Raw genomic sequence first — 20,707 nt, 5'->3', positions numbered from 1 at the left:
AACTCACCATTTTCTTTAAGTGAGCCTTAATTTGACACAATAACTGCATGAACTCCCACCAAACGTCAGGACGGACACCCCGAGCAGGTCAGGTTAATGTTTCACCAGCGTTGGTTTTCAAGGCCCAGGTTCGCACGGCCCACAGAGTTACGTGCAGGCCGTGTGGAGAGACGGAGGGAGGGTTTATGGTCAAAGGGGCTTATCTCAGCGAACTGATCTGCTCCTATAAATCGTGGGGATGGCAGGGCCAAGGTGGAAACGATACTTCGGCTGTGAGCCTTCAGGCTATCAACTTGTCTTCAGCTCCTTAGCATCTACGGCGTCGTCTTCAGTTATGGGAATTACCTACAGCGTTGGAGAGTAAGTATCTCTGACAGTGGTGAATGTGCTGCTCTGTATGGTTTTCCATATGCGCTGACAGGACAGCATGTTTGTAAAAGTAAGACGAAAGTGTTTCTCTTTTGTGGAACAAGAGCTTATTGTCCTGCAAAATAAACAGCTTCTACGCTTTGTTTTGAGTATTTTATTATTATTATTTTTTTGATGACAGATGTAGTTATTTTTTTATTACATTAGTGAATCTGTGATTTTTGCAGTGCAATTTTCTAGTCCATTATGTTTTTTTTAAATGTTTTTTTTTATTTTTTAGATTTTTGACATTTGACAAAGTAAGACTCAGAAAATTAAAATAAATCATGTTTAATATTAACGTTTAATTCCCCAACATTTGTTTTGCAGGGCTGAATTAGTAATTAATAATTCATCCCTGCAAAGCTGTTAACTGGGTAGAATGTCTCAGTTTCCAGCTATTTGTGCACATTAACAACTTTATCAATTTAATTCACAAATTAAAATAACATTTTGCATTTTTTTTTCCCATTCTCACCATTGCACACACACCAGTCTGTGGGAAACCACAAATGTAAACCATGTAAAAATGTAAACTACGTTTACTCTAAAAGAATCATTTGTATTTATTTGACAACAGTTCTCTCTCATTTCTAAATAAAAATATTCTTATCTCCGGCATTTATTTGCAGAAAATGACAAATTTTCAACGCAGCATGAAGCAATGCAACAAAAACAAGTTCCCATTCATTTGACATAATGCTAACACTAAGTAGTTAGTAGAAGCTTATAAATCATCGCCCTGATTTTATGTGTCTTGGCATGTTCTCTGCAAGTCTGACATCACTATTGAGTTTAGATAATCAGCCAATCATGCAGGGCCTCGTTGAGCAGGGTGTCAAAAACTGGATGGGGTTTCTCAACGTGTCTCCAGTTGTGCAATGCTGCACTTTATTCGAAATTAAACCCTCTTCGCTCCCCTTTTGCCCTGCAGGGTTGATCACCTCTACACCTTCTTCGTGCAGTGGTCTCCAGACATCTACAGCAAAGGCGAGAAGAAGCGCTGCAAGCCCTCCAACAACGTCAGGATGAAATGCCACAAGGACACGAACGGAATCAGCAAGGCCTTCAGAAAACCCGCCAGCAAGCCCCAGGCTGCAAAGAAGTGGGAGGTGAGTTTTTGCTCAGGCAAAGAAAGAAAAATAAGATAAGTCAGAGATTGTTGAGCTCCGCTCCCAACAGAGAGCACATTCTTCAGGAGGGTTTCAGGAGAACATCGCCCCTCCTCTGTTACAGTAAAAGCAAGCCGAGGGCAATGCATGCAAAAAAAAAACAAACAAAAAAAAAAACCCGAAACCCACCTTCCTTATATGGACATCCTTTCTCCTCCTCCTCTGTAGCTCGGGGCAAGGTTTCCGTTTCCATGTATGAAGGAAAGCAAAACTCTAGCGGCAACGGTTAACCAATAAGCAGCCGCGCGGTTGGGTTTCCGACTAATGAAAGTGAAAGCGCCGCACACGGTATAAAAAGGGAGAGAGTTTCCCTCCAGAGAAAGCAGACATGTGGAAGAGCAGAGCGCAGAGGTTGACAGACAGCTCAGGAGCTATGAAGAAAATGCAGAAAAATATCCGAGTGCTTTATTTCGCCAGTGACTGTGCGGAGCCGTACGTTGAGGTGAGATTGTGAGCTGGAAGGAGGCGAAGGGGGATTATTTGCTGTCAAGCTCTCAGGGGTTTTACTTACAGCTGCGTATCTGTAGGACAAGTCTGTGTGTGAAAAAAGACGAATGTCAGAGGGGGAAAAAAATGTGTGTGGGGAAGGCAACAGTTTTCTCATGGCTTTGTTGGCATCTTCTGTCCAGATCATCACGGTGAAGGACTCAAAGCGCCGCCTGAGTCTCTGTGACTCGGTGGAGTCTGAGGTGGATGAGACCGAGTTCCAGGAGGTTGAGGATGACTTTCCTGTCCTGAGCCATGCGAGCCAGCTGCTGGATGACTTTCACCTGCAGAAGGTGAGTTTTACTCCTCAAATCCGGCCAGTTCTAATGGAAAAGTTACTTCTGTGTTGTTATTTTTGGACTTGAAAAAGCTAGCATTAGATGTACAAGAGCATCATTTGATCCAAGACTTACTTTTTTTTTTCTTTTCTTTCCCGCAAACAGATTGCAGCTAACTTGCCTCCAAGGACCCAGGGGTATCCGTGGCATCTAGTTTACAGCACCATCAACCACGGGAGCAGCCTAAAGACGCTCTACAGGAACATGGCTGACCTGGACAGCCCCGTGCTGCTGGTCATCAGAGACATGCACAAAAAGGTTTGCATCTTGACTGTTGGCTTCAACACAGATTTTAAAATGAGGGGGGAAAAAAAAACAAACAAAAAAAAAAAAAACCCAAAAATGGACATTGACTAACGAGCTGCTAACTTATGTTCCTTCCAGGTGTTTGGAGCTTTTTGTTCGGATCCATTCAGAGTCAGTAAATACTGCTACGGAACGGGCGAGACCTTCTTGTTCAGCTTCAATCCTGACTTCCAGGTAGGAGTGGACTCCATTTTTATTATCATTGGGAAAGCTGTTATCATACATTTAATATCAGCAAAAAAAAAAAAAAAAAAGTACAACTGACTAACATTTTGTGTTTAATTCTCATTAGCAATACAGGTGGAGCGGGGAGAACTCCTACTTTGTGAGCGGCAACTGGGAATCTCTGCAGATTGGTGGAGGAGGGTAAGTTCTCCTTTCCTTCACTCATGACTAATATGAAAGAGGCAGTTTATGATAAGGCAATAATAATAAGAAAGATTTAATTAAAGATTTAAAGATTAATTAAAGATTTAATTTCTAATTTTCTAAATGTTTTCTCTTTTCTTTTTTTGTAGGGCTGGCTTTGCTCTCTGGCTGGATGCTGACTTGTACCACGGCGCCAGCTTTTCCTGCCCCACCTTCCGCAACGCTCCTCTTTCCACCAATGAAGACTTCATTGTGCAAGACGTTGAAGTCTGGACTGTGCAGAACTGAATGGGGGAAGCACTAAGAAGACAAGATTTCCCATCTGAAGCTATGACACTTCAAGGTCAGCCAACCCGTGTGCTGCACCCCAGACGGCGCATCCGCCGTCAGAGCCGCGTCTGGACCGGAGCGACCCGCGCAGCACGGAGACGTACGCGACGTGGTTCCCACGGTGGGCTTCCTGCTCGGTGAGCTGGAACTGTTAGAAGCAAGTGGCAACTTGAAATCCCACAAATCATGCTTCCTGTGTCTGCAAGCCCCCTCTGGCTGTTCGCCGCAGTCCGCCCCGCCGGTGGCCTTCTGCGATCCTGAAAAGCATCTTGGGCACAATGTTCACACTGAAAGACGTGTTTGTTTACAGTTCTAAAATTGTATGCATGCCTTGTGATATGTGTGTGTTTTTTTACACCTGCTTGTGCGTTATTTGCTTGATGGTAAAACCCCGCCCCCCCCCAAAAAAACAAAAAAAAACACTGTAACAGGATAGGAGATGCAGTTGCCTGTCTGAGCTGGTTTGGTTTCAGTGTTACTCCGTTTGAGTAGACCAAATCTGATGAGGTGAGGTAAAGCACTGCTTTGCACTACAAACATATAACTGTACTGTGTACATGTGGTGTGTGAGGAGGAAGTGAAAACTAACCGTTAACCGTCTTATGTACTGCTGCTATGCTATGTTCCTCTTTGGAGTATGTAGCTTATAAGATAGTAATGATTAATGTTTGAAATCTTTGGCTTATTTTTGTATGTAATTATTTAAAGATAAATCTTTTAGTTTTTATATACAGAAAATTTGAAACGAGAAACTAAAGCACATGTTTGCTTGTATGTCTGTTTGGTTTATTTGTTTGTGCACAAATCTGATTCTGCCGGGTGGTGCTGGCACCGCCACAGGTCTTTTTCCTGGAAAAGATGTGTGTTTGAGTAAAATGGCATATAAATAAGCTTTTTCTTTGGAATTGATTAAGCTTAATAAAAAAAAAATAGAGATGTTGTCAAATATAAACTGTGTGATGTGTTTAATTGAAAGAGCGAACTGGGTTAAAGTTTTTAATAGCTCAAACAAAAATATTCACACTTAATATCTATTTTACACCAAGTTACAAGAAACCACGCCTTTTATCAATAGCAGAGAACAAAAACACTCTGCTCAAGGATCTGAACTGAAGACTTTAGTTAAACTTTAACTAGGACAATTAAAGCCAAAAGAGCTCAGTTGGTTTTCTATTAAGTATTTACAACACGTTATAGTAGCGATTTGAGACCGGACGGTTATAAAAGTGATACGTGTGCATGTTGTCGGCTGCTGAGAGCATTTAGACAGAGAACCAGTGAATTGACCTGATCAGGGTCGTGGTTTTCTGAACACTTATGTTCTAAACTCAGTTTTCCTGGCAAGCTTGATGTTTACCTGCAGCTGTCACGAACAGCGGCTGGACGGAGGAGCAGACGCGCGTTCTTCAACAAGTCCGCCACGTTTACAGGAGCCGTCAGCTCAGCATTCAGACCACTGACATAAATATCTATTTACTTCTGTGATTCATCATTCCTACGATGAATCCTATGACAGGTAAACTGTATGTCAGGGTGTCATTTCGGCTGATAAAAATGAAGCATAAGGTGAGCATGAGGTGTTTGGCCTGATTGTCCAACGCACCTGAACGCAACACATCATCAGAAGATGTAATCTTAAACTGAACCACCAATTTATCTCATGGCTCTGAGCCATCATTATGTCATTATATCATTTCACAGAAGCCTCATCTCTGATGTTGCAGGGTTAGTTTTTTTTCCTTCTTGCAGCTTTATTTTGTCTCTAGTTTCATCATTTCTATCAGGGAAGCAGAAAGTGGTTGCTCCGGATACATTTCTTGGGATTCCCAACCGTTATTTTTAGAGATCCCTTCAGCAAACCTGAATATCTTATTACGTGTGCCGCCACCTCGACCTGGACCCCGCAGCATGTTGTACTGATTAAAGAAATGGTCATAAATTATTTACTGAATTTACTGTTGAAGCTGTTAAAGCAGTTCTAAATGTTGGGTCATGCTGGTGACGTTATTCTTTCGTATTTGAATGCCATGTTAGAGAGCTGACACCAATCAGTGCAGTGGTTTTCTGTTTCTGCAGAATGTTTGCACTGGAACTTTTTTTATTATCAAGCAAAAAAAAAAAAAAAAAAGCTAAGCTGTTCGAAGGCTGCCACACCTGCAAAGCGCTTAATGTCAAACTGCCATATGTGTGACTGAAGTCATGTATGACAGAGGATTACCCATGGTTTCATTTTTAGAGAGATGCTTGAATTCTGCATGCTGATTTTAATTTACCTCATGCGTGTTATGATTCAATATGCTCCTTTCTTTCTGTTTTTCTTTTTCTTCACACGCACATCCCAAAGTTAAGATAGAGTCGATTGCAAACCCTTCTAGAAGGATAACAATGCCAAGTCTAAACTTGTAGGTCGCTGATATAAACTGAACTTTGGGATGTGGAATGCAGAGTTATTCATGCATGAATCAGTGAAAGTGTGCGTACGCCAACAAACTCCTGGAGTCCTTTTTATTCTAAAATTTCATTTACCAATCGGCATGAAAATATGACTGTGTTTGCTCCCACACAGATTTCTTCTGTTAAAATGTTTCAGATCATCGAAGGTAAGAACATCCATCCATTTTCTTTACACCCTTGTCCCTTAATGGGGTTGTGAGGGTTGCTGGTGTCTCTCCAGCTAACATTCTGGGTGAGAGGTGGGGTACACCCTGGACAGGTCGCCAGTCTGTTGCAGAGCAACACAGAGACAAACAACTATGCACATACTCACACCTACAGACAATTTGGAGAGGCCAATTAACCTAACAGTCATGTTTTTGGACTGTGGGAGGAAACCGGAGTACCTGGAGAAAATCCACACATGCACAGGGAGAACATGCAAACTCCATGCAGAGAGACCAGGGCTGGGAATTGAACCCAGAACCTTCTTACTGCAAGGCAACAGCTCTACCAACTGCACCACTGTGCAGCCCAAAGGTATGGACAGTAAATTCAAAAAGAGAAGGCAAAAACTAACCCTGCTGCATTGTTAATTAAAGAATTGGGAAGCTGAGGGAAGCTGAGTTCAGCTAGCCACAGCCTGGCCTGATAACTGTCAGACCCGTAAAATCAAGAAATAACATAAGTAGAATCTGTATGGCAACTTTAAGCAGGGCAGTAGATCTTCTGTTCTGGGCAGCTTGCCACTGATAGAACCACAAACTCTGGCAGAAAGAAATCCTGGAGGAGAATGTCTGACCCTGGTTTTGCTGAATTTATGCAACAGGGCTCTGACGCAACGGACATGAGCAATTTCCCTGAAAAATCAGAATTTTGCATTTCCTCTGGTCGTCTTCGTCTTATATCAAAGTACGTTTGACTATCTGAACCTTTTAAGTGTGACAAACAAAGCAAAACACAATAATCCGAACAGAACTGGACATATTTATCTTATGGATTTATACTTCATCTAGTTACTTCAGCAGCAGTTTGTGTAACATGTAGGACGGAGGAACTTTCCTGCCGGTGGTCTGTGGTTTGGTCTGTAACTCTGTGAGTAAGTAGGTTAAATACATGAAGCGAAGCTAGCAGGACCTTAAACCGCAGGTGTTTCTACCTCAACAACAGTGACATTTGTTTAGGAAATTGTTTTGCATGTGTGGGGAATTAAATGTCGAAGGTCAGTAGGATATGTTTCCCACATCACGGCACTGACTCTGACGTGGTGGATGCTTATTTCCAGTGGACTTTCTGTTTGGAGTTGTTTGTCCGACGCCTTTGTATTTTTCTTTTGCGGTACCTCTGGGTTTTTGTTTTTCCTCCTAGGGCCTCCATGTTTTCAGCCGTTTGGTTCCCGGTGCTCTGCTCTCCTCTCCTTTTTCTTTTTTCTTACCTCCTAACCATTTTCTGTCATCTTCAACTTCTGCTCCATGACCGTTTGGATCATGTCGCCACAAAAAGCAACCTTCGGGTTCCTCTGTCATCCGCTTCAAGCTGTCCGGCGTCTGCACTTTGTTCTCAGCAGCTGCAGCTCCATGACACACAACCAAACCAAGACCCCAAATTTAGGAGCACTTATGTAGTGAAAGATCCTCTGTGTTTTAAATTTAGGCAAAAATATATTCCATTAATTCTGGTCACTTTGTGTAGGAGTTGCTCACGGGGCTTTCTGTCTTCAAATTCAGGTGGTTTTACTGGGGTTTTTTTTCTCTCCAGCATGTTCCTCACAAAAATGCACCGTCTCTAGTTTGTTAAACATTTTCTCTGTGTTTGCCGCACTAGTGACCGTTTTCCCATTTGTAGCTGCTGCACGGTGCTCTACCGCAGAGCCACACGATTTCCCCCCACCTCCCTTACAAGAAACCTACAAAGAGGAACAAACAGACTAAAAGAAAACTAAATTCAAGAAGAAAAATCTCTTGGCCATTTGGTTTTGGAATCGAAAACCGGGGGGAAAAAAAGTAGTTTCAGTATCCAATCACCAACGTTCTGTTATCTTTTGATCTGTTTTTGTCCAGAATTGGAAACATTTTTTTAAGAGAGAAAAGATGAACATTGTCGTGGTTAGAGTCTAACCACAACAACGTTCTGCTCATGAAAAGTTCCCATGCAAGATGTTCCTGTAAAAGCAGAGGAAGCCACATTTAGTTTTTTTATTTTATTCTCACCCCTCTAAGCTTATGGTTAGATTTAGACCAGCCACCTGTTTTTGACTTGATTTGTGTTTCATAAATACAGCAGTGATCTTACCATCCCAGATACATCACTGGTTAACTTCAACACACACATTTAACCGTGTGCTAATGAACAAAAAGATTTAGCTTTAACTTTAGACAAAAGATGAGCAATCAAAAAATTGAACATTATATTAAATATTTCAAAAAGCAGATTCAGTCATTAACTACTATTGTCGTCCCTCCATTTATGCACTCCTTTTCTCTGGTCTAATAAAATATGCCAATCAACGCCCCTGAAGTTTTTGTTTTAATCTAACAAAAGGTTGAGGGATATAAATACTTTTGTCATTTAGAGTCCAGTTATGTGTATATTCTGTTTTTTTTTTTAGTGAAAGTGAACCGGATCCCTCATTGTAACATTTCCCACGCCTAAAAATGGCCGGGGCATCCAGCATCATGGAAATAATTTACCCGATTTGATAAGAGATAAACAAGCTGCTTAATATCCTGGAAAGGAAATGACGACAGTGTGCGTTTGCATGCTTGTGCAGAGTATTGTTTTTCTTCTGTTAACATGAACTCTTAATCTGATTCAAAATAAAAATGTCACCTTTCTAAAACCGAAAACACCTACAGCAACAGTTGCATTTTTTTTTTTAATATTAGCTTTCCTGTGTAAAAGTTTCAAATTAGTCAGAAGCCTCATTTCTCAGATCCAGCATGAACAATCAGCCACTACAGGTGTATAATGATTCAGGACTTGCATGCGCTAAGTTTACGTATGAAAACCTGCATGTCTAACTTGCGAGCTTTACGGCTGATTGTTTTTTTCAAGTTTGCGCTATGATCTAGTCTGTCTGGCAGAACTGGCCCTAACTCTCCAGTGGATTGTCTCACTGTTTCTCTTGTGTAAGAAAGCAGGGGCTGATTGTTGGCCCCTGTTGCGGAAATTTTCCTTTAACAAAGAGTGAGGGAAAACTGTGTCAAGAACCGGAGAAAGGATATATTCTCGATCAGTATTTATTCGAAGTCTCGGCTTACTGATCCCAGCCAGGAGAAAGAGCCCTGTGCAGAACGGAGCTCACACTTTTATAGGGAGAGTTTCATTCCAGTTACGTAGTTTGATAATCTACCTGATTACAGAACAGGCAGCAGACAGCGAGCACACGTCTTCTTTCACTCGGAGCCACGAGAGATAAAGAAACAATTCAGTGACTTCATTGTAATGCTAAGGCCAGAGAAACTAAACTCCTTCAGAAGATTTTCTCATGAGCTCATGCATCACACAAGAATCACAATACTGCCATGCATAGATTCAGCTAATAATCATAGCAACCTTAAAATGTTCCCACTACATCCCAGATTGTCTTTCTTAAAGCCTCTGATTTCAAAAGATAAAGAAATGTATGCCTGAGCACTATTACCAATATTATACGTTTTTATAAGTTTCCAAAGTGCCAATCTAATGGCTCTGTACCAAGTAGAGTTCAGTTTAAACCAGTTGAGCTCACTACTCTATAATTCAAATGTCATATTTAGTACAGCCAGTACAGCATCACAGTCAAAATCAGTTGATCAATCAATCTCACCAAGAAAAATTCACCCAGCCGTTAACATTCAGTCACTGACTTAGAGGTTATCCATCATGGATGCAGATGGTGACAGTGGAAAGGAAGCAGAAAGAAACCTGCAGCATAAACAGTCTTAGGCTGAGTGGCTTGTAGCTGAGAGAAAGACAAGTAGTCATAGAAAATAAATGCATTGACTTTGGGGCAAAAGAGCTTTCCTTTGTGAAATGGATAAAGAGTACACAGTCAGTAGCAGCAACTGCACTAGCAATTGGCTCTACCCAGAGTAGAGACAAAGCTAAGTGTTAGAGATTTTTTGGTATTATCATTTTGTTATTACTTTAGTTCAGTGTTTTTCAACCACTGTTCCGCGGCACACTAGTGTGCCGTGAGTGATCGTCAGGTGTGCCGTGGAAATTATTCAATTTCACCTACGGTACCGTATTTTCCGGACTATAAGCTGCTACTTTTTTCCTAAACTTTGAACCATGCTGTTCAAAAACGGTGTGGCTTTTCTGTGTATTTTTCTTCAACCACCAGGGGGCTCTCTAGCAGGGAGTGAATCATTAGTAGTCAAAATTGTAAATCGAAGAAGAACGCGTTAATTTTCATTTAGAACACCCACGTGCTAGCAGCAGGCACGACGGAGAAATGTTTTCAAACTCGTATGGTGCAGCTTTTAAGTTGAGGGCTGTCGATCTGCCACTACAGGAGGGAAATAGAGCAGCTGCACTTCAGCTCGGCGTGAACGAAACCATGGTTAGTAGTGGCTAGCGGCGTAATTATGTAATTTTCTTAACACTAGATGGCAGTAGGTACAGAGCATTTTACATTAAAACGAGAATTAGTGAGCCATGAATGTTACAGGTAGCGGTGAGAGCATCGTACCTAGTAAGACTGTGACAGCAGTGATGGAAAAGACAGTGAAGCTCAGCAGTAGTTAGAAAGAACATGGGTCCATTTCCCACAACATAACTGTGTGAAGTGAGCTTCTCAAGCCTGGCTACTATAAAAACTGAAACCAGAGACTGAGAGCTGTTGAGGAAGAGCTTTGTCTTTCTTCAATTTCTGCCAGGAAATCAGCTGTTTTCATCCAAACATGCACAGGTTTCACAGTAGGTGGGTAAAATATACAGATATTGACATTTTGTACATGCAAATCTTCATATTGTAACAGTGACATCTTTCCCAAATATTATTGCTTCTTTCAGAATAAGAATCATTTTCTGTATTCTGGCTATAAGAATGCTTATGGATTAGTTTGTAAAACACTTTGAAGTTTTCTACAACTTCTTTAAATTTAAGACCACATTGTTGTGGCACTGTTCAGGTGTGACATGTTATGTGCAATTTGAAATAAGAAATGTAAAATGTGATAAAGATACATTTTTGTGTTTATTTGATTCCTATTCAAGACACTTTGATAAGAATGACTATATATGTAGTATAGGCGGCTACAGAGTATATTGGTTTACATTTTTGGTTGGTGGTGTGCCGCTTGATTTTTTTCAATTAAAAAAGTTACCTTGGCTCAAAAGAGGTTGAAAAACACTGCTTTAGTTCATATTCAGTCTAATGTTAATCAACATTCAGTCTATAGATTATTAAAGTGTTCTCTTCCTTCTGTGTGCATAAATTGACCTGGAGGCCTCATCTTTTGTTTGTCTTCATGTGAAACAGTTAACTGTGTGTTTCCCAGATCTTAAATTATGTTTCCACAGGTGCCTCCTTATCAACCAGAATACTCCCTACCTTAGGAACTGCCTGTGTGCAGTAATATTTTGTCTCTGCTGTCTTCCTTACCTATCCTCCCTCTTTTTGTTTGATAATAAAAGACAAGCTGCAACCAAAGGTCTTTAGGACGCTCGGTGAACGGCTTGGAGGAGCAGTTTGCTGAGTCTTTTCCTTTTGCAAAAGCTTGGTCAGAAAACTCCTATACGTTGTCTGTGGTTCTTTTATGTAGGTTCGAGAAAAATACCTATCACTAAGTATGGAGCCACTCAGCCAGATATGTTACCTATGGCGAAGAAAAACAAAGAAAACACATTTTATTAGATTTCTCGTTGACTCTGTCCAGGAAAAATACGCATAAAGCACAGAGAGCCTGAGGGAGGTACAATTTCTATGGGAAAGAAATACCAACGTTAACAACAACAATAATGATGATGATGGTAGCTTTTACTGCTTCAAATTTTTAACACGTTCTATGTATTTTTAGTTGACTTGGTTGAAAAATAAAAGCAAAATGTGTTTGCAAGTGGAATCTATGGACACATTTGCTTTTGTTTCCATCATCTCATGGTGCAGACGCTAATAGGACATGATCTAAATCTATGTGTCTGCTTCTGGAAGAGCAGGAAGTGAGAACCAAATAAAACAGGTGAAGACACACACCTACACACACGATTAAACTGTAGCGATGAGAACTCGAGGCACTTTTGAGGAAGCAAAACTCAGGTGTTAACTGTCGTTTCTGCTCCATTTCTCTAAATGTCCTTTGTTCTCTGAAATTTTTTTTTTTTAGGAAAAACGTATTTTGGGCATTTTTTGTAGTGTTTAAAATTATATTAAGGTATGTACATGCATCTCTTTATTTCCTTTGAAAATGGACATAAATAAAGCTAACTCTTTTCAGCGTATTACTGGTCTGTTTCCTTCACACGTGGCACTTTCGCTGTTTTATTTTCTGAAAACTAATGAGACGTATTCATTTAGTTGACTGCTAAAACTGACAAGATGTGTCAAAGATAATGGACGGACAAAGCAAACTAAAATGGGACCAAGCGGGTGGAGGATGAAGACGTGTTCACACTGCGCGCTGCATAAAACAGGACAGAGACAGGAAACTGAGCCAGTGGTGTTTGTGTCAAGGTTATTCAGGTTGTTGTAGTTCATTGGTAATTTAGGCGTCATACAGTTGACATCATTGCACCTTTCAAAGCGTTCCGACGCACTTCTCAATTACAACATAACTAACGGCATCTATATATCTGTCATTTCATTTAAAAGGGCTAAAGGCTGTTCCTGCTTCCAGTGATTCCTGGAATCATTGGGTAATCTCACAGAACGTTGAAGCAGTCTTGGTTTAATAGATAGATAGAATTTTGTCGCTAAGGGTTGAGTTTATAGGATGAAATAGACCCTGGAGGAATTGATGCTTTTAAGATGTGTCAAATGTTTCTGAGTCATTCCCATTTGGAAAACCAAATTTATGCTCTCAGGAATGTGGAAGAGAACAAGTGAAAAATATTGAAGTAATGTAACTTCAGAAATCCCCAACAATTACGGCTGCCAATCCCCAGTGACAAGTGTAATAGAACAATTATAACCACTACAGGGCAGACGCACAAGTGGATTCGTGGGTGCTAAATGTTTCCAAAAATGAGCAGCATGAGATTCTCGTGCTGAAAATAGATGGAGTGACAGATCTGCGCCAGACCTTGGTCCCCTAAACAACCGGTTTCTTTCTGCAGTGTTTTGCTCTCAATTAAAAAAAGAATTTGTGCAACAAATCCAGGAATCCAGTGGCAAAGAAGTGGGAGCAAAACAATTATATATATATATATATATATATATATATATATATATATATATATATATATATATATATATATATATATAAAAGTAGAGACAATTGAAAAAAAAATTACACTTTGAAGTGCTTTGGAGTTATAAAAATCTGTACTCCATTACAGCACCAGTAGAGAAGAAGCATTTTACTACTGATGAGATGATGAGGTGCAGCAGAGAAGACAAGTAGAGCACCTTTGCTGCAGCCAAACTTAAGGACAGACAGACAGACAGCTGCCTTTGGTGCAGGCCGTGTGGCCTGCACGCACTCTGTGAGCCGCTTGGAGATGTCAGCTGATAAAAGTGAGGGCTTTTGGTCTTTGCAAATTGATTTTGCAAAGATAAGACACAGACACAGTGAAGTCACGGTGGAACCGTTTCGTCAGTACTCAGCTCTCAAAGCGACCAGTTCTCCTCAGTTAGACCATGTAGTGTTCCGGTCGTCATGTGGGTGACCTACAGCGTCGGAGAGTGAGTACAGAGAAACGTCACAAAAATGTGACAAATGCGATCGGTTTTTTTGCGCTTCACTTTGAATAACGACGTTCTGTTTTCTTTAGATTGTGAGAAATTTACATGCGTCCAAACTGAACCTCGTCACAGAGACAGTGGAGCCTTTTAGGAGTTGCTCATGTTTATGTTTGACATGCGGACAAATGACATAAGTTTGTCTCTGACAGCCAAAACAAAAAGTCCCGATTCAAATTTAGGCGTCAGTGCTGGTTGATTTAGCATTTCAATCTTCCCAGGTTTTAACGAAGACTCAGTAAGTTACAAAGGAATTCTGATCTTCGGTTCTTTGATTCGTTTCTTTTTAATTGTTACAAAAAACATAATAAAATAGATGCCTTAAGGAGAAAAATGCCATTTTCTTGAAGTGAACTCAGAGGATCCTTTTTACTACAGTGTGTACTTGCATTCAGCTTTACTTCGATGCCTTGACATATAATCCTGCACGATCATTTGCTTTCAGAACTCCCAAGAAAGTAGAATCAACATGTGATTTTTTTTTTCTTTTTGAATATATGCAACTATCAACACAGTGGCAGCATCATAGTGTGGGAAGCTTTTTCTTTTTTCTTTTATCAGGGACAGGGTAGCAGGCTAGCATTATTAGGAAAATGAATTCAGCCAAATAAAGGGGAAAAACTTTGAAAAAGTTGTCCAGAACTTCAGGCTCATCCAGGGTTTAACCTTTGGGCAAGATCACAACCCTAAACATGTAGCTGGAGCTGCAGCAGAATGGCTTATGTCAAAGTTTGTTCATGTGCTGATCTGATCTGACTGGCCTTGAGTTATTTTGCAAGGAAGAAGTCAGGAAAATGTCAGTCTGCAGACGTGAGAAGCTCTATAGAGACACAGACCTGCAGCTGAAATTGCAGCGAATGTTTCCAGAAACTGATGGCTGAGGGTGGCTGAGCATAAAGACGCAATACTTTAAAGAATTTCATTTGTAGAAAAGTAAATCTCGAAAACCATGCAAGTTTTCCTTTCACTCAATGTGTTACTCTAATGCATACAACATATTACAACATTGACAAAATGCAAAAAGGCCAATGGCTTTGAAAACAGGAAAAGCGCCGTGTTATTTTGTTTAAGCCTCACAAACAAACACTGTCTTTGTAGCGACAGAACAAATATGCCCTTTTCCTCGAGTAATTTTCCTTATATTTGCATTGTTGCACGCAGGTTGAGCCACCTCTACACCTTCTTTGTGGAATGGTCACCAGAAAACCACCTAACTGGCAGAAAGAAGAGCTACACCCGGAAAGAGCAGCAGGACAGCTGTCGTCCTGCAGCGGACAACGTCTTTGCTGTCATCAGTAAACTCTTCAGGGACCCCGTCAACAAGCTCAAAACCGCAAAACTCTGGAAGGTACGATTTAATCTAGGTTCGGTGTACTTCTCCAAAATCCTCATGCGTTTCTTGAGAAAACCTGACCTCCCCTCCCTTTTACTGTAACTTGAAGAAGCCTGGAGCCTGGGTGTTGTTCCTGGCATTGTGGGAAATGCCTCATTCCTTATATGGACATCCCATGTATTCCCTCTCTCCAAATCCCAGAAGCAGGCGTAGCCTTCCCGTCAGGACTAAAATCAACGAGCATTTGCTGAACACACCAGGGAGCTTGAGTTCCCCACTAATGAAAGTGAAAGGGTCCCATTTTTTTAAAGAAATTGTTGACAGGTGCTTTTAGAAGGCATACAGCACATGCGGAGCGACAGAGTTCAGGATAACACAGAGGAATAAAGAGTTATCAGGAAAAGGAAGGGAAATATGTGCATGCTTTACGCTGTCAGTGACTGTGTGGAGCTGCATGTGGAAGTGAGATTAACTTTATTTGCTCAAGGGAGTGGGAATCATTACGAAACAGACTTTGCACAGTTCGCTTCAAAGACATAGAGATGACATTTCAAAAGCAAAATGAGCGCATACAAGAACAGACACAAGTAAGAAGGAAAAAAGAAAAAGAAAAAGAAGTTACATTTATTTTTTAGCAACTTGTTGCATCCTTCTGCATCCCCGTCGCAGATCATCACAGCGGTGGGATCAAAGCGCAGCTTGAGTTTGTGCAGCTCGGTGCGGCCCGAGCTGGAGAGCGATGAGGCCCTGGAGCCTGAACACACACTGCCTGTCCTGAAACGCCACAGCCAGCTGCTGGGTGGATGAATGTCACCTGCTCAAGGTAAACCCAGTGCTCCTGTTAGAGAGGCGGGCCCCCAGTGAGACGTCCAAGGGTGTTATCTTGTCAGGAACTGACGGTTTCCCCACAGCTTGCTTCTCACATGCCCCCAAAGACCCAGGGGGTATCCATGGCAACTGGTGCACAGCACCACCATCCACGGGACAAGCCTGCAGACGCTCTACAGGAACACGGCTAACCTGGACAGCCCCGTCCTGCTGCTCGTCAAAGACATGTTCAAAAAGGTTTGCGTCTGGGTCTCGCAGGTTGCCAACAAGCCAAAACATCAACTAACAAACTGATGTCGTTGTTTTCAGGTGTTTGGGGCCTTTTGTTCAGATCCGTTCAGAGTCAGTAAATATTTCTACGACGCAGGAGAGACCTTCTTGTTCAGCTTCGGTCCTGATTTCCAGGTGGGAGGTTTTGGGGGGGTTTTATTTTCAGAGACGTCTCTGAATGTAGCATTAGTAATGATTAAAGTTCACACTTTCAACAGTCATTCTTAACACGAACCTGTTAGAGAAACATAAATATATGAGGCTAATCCTACTAATTGGATTGACACATAGATTCTTTTATCGATGTAAGCCAAAGGTTGAAGAAGGACATAACAAAAACAGTTCAAAGCTAAAAATGTTAATATCTTTTATTTGTGTTTTCTTCAGCAATACAGGTGGAGCGGAGAGAACTCCTACTTTGTGAGCAGCAGCTGGGAATCTCTGCAGATTGGTGGAGGAGGGGTAGGCTCAGTTCCTCTTTGGGTCTCCAGCTGGCAAATCTTAATAAATGTGTTGCAATATATTTCAAAAATTCTTCTTCTAAATGTTTATGTTTTCTCTCTTTTTTAGGGGCGGATTTGCCCTCTGGTTGGACGCAGATTTGTACCGTGGTGGGAGCATCTCCTGTCCCACCGTCCACAACGCTCCTCTGTCCACGCACGAGGACTTCACTGTTCTGGACGTTGAAGTTTGGACCGTGCACAGCTGAATTGCAACGTCAAGCAAACGAGGTTTCTTCTCTGAGGCTGCGACGCCTCGAAACCCAACCAGAGTGGAGCATCAGCTCTCTCCACTGCACCTGCATGAGAGCATCCCACATGCTGCACAACGTCTATGAGACAGGTTCTGCAGACTGGTTCTGCGAGTTTTGCATTCTGGTCGGTTGAAATGCGACTCCTGGAGACAAGAGGGAACACGAAGAGCTCATTGTGAAGCTGGTGAAGGAGCCGTTAAAAGCTTTGTCCTGCCAGCTTTGATTGTGTCGAGATGTCTTGTGAAAAAGTCTTTCAGTGTTTTATATTCCTTTTTACTTTATGGGAATGACTTCATTACTCGTAGGTTTAAAATACACTTACAGGGGGAACAGTTGCCCGTATTTGCTTGTGTTCGTAAGTGAAATAAATTATTTTATGGTGCAGACACTGTAATAGGAGAAGACCTTAATCTATGCATCTTAAGCAACTGCAGAGGCTGGGGAACCAGAAAAAAAAAAAAACACACACACGCAATCAAACTGTAATGATAAGAGCCTGAGGCATTTATGAGAAAACAAAACTTACGAGTTAACGGCCACTGCTCTTCTCTTAAATGCTCTTTGTTCATGCAAGGATTCCTTTAAGGGAAATATGTATTTTGCACATTTTTGCGATGTTTTAATATTTAAATATATGAATATATCAATTTTTTTTAAATGCTCTTAAGCACGCAAGTTCTTTTGAGTGTGTTTCTGGTTGGTTTTACTTGAATGTTTGCATGTCTGATGAGGTGGTGCTCACACTGTCACTGTTAAATTTTAAATAAATGAAACATCTTCTATTTACTGTTAAGGCTAAGTGAATCATTGGCTTTTTTTTTTTACCATCATACCTCAACTAAAACAATACAACATAGAAGTTGTGATGCGCATCACTGCAGCTTTGAACTGCCAAAGTGTAATGGACAGAGGACGCAAATTAAAATGGAACCAAAAGACAGAATGTCACTTATATTTGCAAGTTTGCACTGCAGATTTTATAAAGCAGGACAGAAACCTGTAGCAGGGTGTGTGTTTGTGTCCCGTTGAGCTCAGATGTTTGGGCAAGAGAACTCTGCATCTGGAATCAACTTTGGGGTCTGAATATGAAAAAAATGTAGTGATAAAAACTTATTTTTTTTTTTACATTTTTTTCAGCCAATTATTATGCAAAAAGGATCTGTTTCTCAAAGCTAATTTGCTTGTACATAAGCCCCCCCTGCTGGTCAAAGGCGGTTTAGCATCACAATTTCTTTGTAAAACTCTCCTTTGTTTCTAAAATAAATCATTCCACTCAGAAATGTTTGCAACATTTCAGCCAAGGAAATAATAATAATAATAATAATAATAATAATAATAATAATAATAATAACAGCTCAGTTAAGGAAATCATATCATATTTCAGAATGCACCGCATGCTTTCTTTTCACATTTTAAACTTATAGTTTCTATTTTTTGTGTGTAAAATGAGTATGTAACATGACCAACCAATAATATCCGGCAAATAAATTTCAAATTTTATTTTATTTGTTTTGAAAAAAGACATTAGGGTTAGTTCTATGTAGAAACATAATATTGTTTTGGTTGTGCTCTAGTTAGGAGGAACTACCTTATTGGGAAAGATCATAGGGTTTCTGATAGTTTCAGTGAGTAACATTCAAGAATCCTTAAGGCAATTAAAGATTGTAGACTTAGATAAATTATACAAGATAAATGAAGGAGTCTCTGTTAAGCTTTTAAAAAGCTATTGGATTTTAGTTTGCCTCTAAAACCCATGGATGAGCAAATGTAACACAATGCAAGAAATAAATTAAAGTGCACGATCACTCATACAGTAGTTATTGGTTTATTTAAGACTTTTACTTTTACAGCCCTAAATGGAGATAATTAAAATATACTTTTATTTGTTTTAAGACCATGCAGAAAAACCCTGAACCACATCAAAATGTTACCACTGAGACAATTAACTTCCCAAAATGCACCTATGATCAAGTTTTCCACTCTGACCCGCTGCTTTTGTGAGCGAATCCACAATAAACAACTGTCTGTTCATAAATCACGCCAGAACTCGAACATCTCCATGAATCAAGCGAGGTTAATGTTAAGTCATCAATGATGTTGCCCTCAGAAAATGAAAGACAAGACTTGACAGATGCATCATTTATTGCTTTCAAGGAGTGTCCCTCTATTTTTTTCTCTTTATTTGCCTTCTTGTCTGTTCTGGCAGGAACACTCCGGGGTTTGTTCATCCATCCTTTGTCTATTCCCGGTTGTCCGGGTTGCCAGTTCATCACAAGGAAACTCTGGACAAAACAGTGGATGCACAGAGTAACCAGCTGATCTAACGGTCATGTTTTTGTAGTGTATGAGGAAACTGGACGAGAAGCTAGAAATACACAGAGGAACGTGCAACTTTATGAAGAAGTTGCAAGTTCTTCACGAAGAACATGCAGCTTCTTCATGCATGTTCTTCATGCGTGAAGGATTTGAACTCAGAAGCTTCCGGCTGCAAGGCAACACTGTGAGCAACCCGTCCACCGTGGAGCAACTTCGGGGTTTTATTTCTCCCGTTAAACACTAAATATACAACAACGCAACAATGTGGGAAAGCAGGGATATCCTGTTTCAGTCCTCGAGCCTACTTACGGGAAAACAAAATGATTAGAAGAAGTATCTCAATGGCCTCGCCCTTCCCTATCTGTCTGAGCTGTTACATTCTTACACAGCCTCCCGTTCCCTCAGGCCAGCTGATCAGTTGCTTCTGGAGGTGCCAAAGACAACGTGAAAGCTCAGAGGGGACCGTGCTTTCTCTGTGGCGGCTCCCAAGCTATGGAATCATCTTCGCTTGGGCATAAACCAGGCTTCTTCACTCGCTGTTTTTAAGTCCCTTCTTAAGACCCATCTTTTTTTCCTCGACTTTTGGCACAATCTGAGATGTTTCACTTTGTTTTATTGTGTCTGTATATTAATATGTATTTGATATTTGATCTTTTATATTTTAATAATTGCATTCCTATTTTATGATTGTGTACAGCACACTCATAAAATGCAATAAAATCCTGTCGGTGTATAAAGTGCTTTATAAATAAAGTTGGAATGGCATTGAGTCTGTCTACAGCAGAACAAGGGCTATTTAGATGTGAGGGTTTTTTGTTTTTTTTTACCTGGTGAAGAAATTAGTTGCAGACAGAAAAAGAAACAGACATATCTCAAACAATAGTAAGATAAAATAAAGAGAAAACAAAGAGTCATTTTGTATCGTGAGCATTTTGATTTTGATAGCTTTAGCCATGTATCTGGCTGTTAAACCGTCTGTGGCCAGCAGGGGGACGTATGTGCGCAGGAACCGCAGGGAAATGAAGCGTTTTGAGAATGTTTAAATATTTTCAAGACATCATAAAGTCATGCCACCAGTGGAGGGTTAGTTATAATATATTTATGAAGTAGTAAATTGTATGTTAACATCAAAGTTGTAGCGACAAAGTGCAACTAAATATTTTTCCAGCATCATTGATTTTAACTTCAAACACATTTCTGATTCAACCAAAACATTTCCAAAATAAGTAATGCCATTTGCCTCTTTTGAGACTAAGATCTAATATCAAAAGGAACCGCTGTTGATTGTCCCAGTTTAAATGTATTTATTAAAATACACACACACACACACACATATATATATATATATATATATATATATATATATATATATATATATATATATATATATATATATATGTATGTATACATATATATTTGTCAATTATTTGTCATTCTTGTTAAACTTTTATATATATATATATATATATATATATATAT

The 20,707-nt window shown here is 40.3% G+C and overlaps 2 protein-coding genes across 2 annotated transcripts; both read left to right on the top strand.

The window, feature by feature from the left end:
• Positions 1-223: 223 nt before the first annotated feature.
• On the top strand, positions 224-4,361 carry ncoa7a (nuclear receptor coactivator 7a). The gene is made up of 7 exons (XM_015038065.1): positions 224-360; positions 1,343-1,520; positions 2,210-2,359; positions 2,510-2,662; positions 2,789-2,884; positions 3,003-3,076; positions 3,229-4,361. The coding sequence occupies exons 1-7, from the start codon at positions 239-241 to the stop codon at positions 3,365-3,367; spliced, it is 912 nt and encodes a 303-aa protein (XP_014893551.1). The 5' UTR covers positions 224-238; the 3' UTR covers positions 3,368-4,361.
• Positions 4,362-14,565: 10,204 nt separating this feature from the next.
• LOC106950895 (nuclear receptor coactivator 7-like) lies at positions 14,566-17,757 on the top strand. Its single transcript, XM_015038060.1, has 4 exons — positions 14,566-16,125; positions 16,198-16,368; positions 16,403-16,578; positions 16,729-17,757. The coding sequence occupies exons 1-4, from the start codon at positions 16,114-16,116 to the stop codon at positions 16,865-16,867; spliced, it is 498 nt and encodes a 165-aa protein (XP_014893546.1). The 5' UTR covers positions 14,566-16,113; the 3' UTR covers positions 16,868-17,757.
• The last annotated feature ends 2,950 nt before the right edge of the window (positions 17,758-20,707 follow it).

This window comes from Poecilia latipinna, unplaced genomic scaffold (genome assembly GCF_001443285.1).
Source record: "Poecilia latipinna isolate Pla-1442-1.1 unplaced genomic scaffold, P_latipinna-1.0 Scaffold428, whole genome shotgun sequence".
NCBI classification, from domain to species: domain Eukaryota; kingdom Metazoa; phylum Chordata; class Actinopteri; order Cyprinodontiformes; family Poeciliidae; genus Poecilia; species Poecilia latipinna.
The sequence above is the reverse complement of the archived record's forward strand: the minus strand, read 5'-3'. Positions and strand labels throughout refer to the sequence as shown.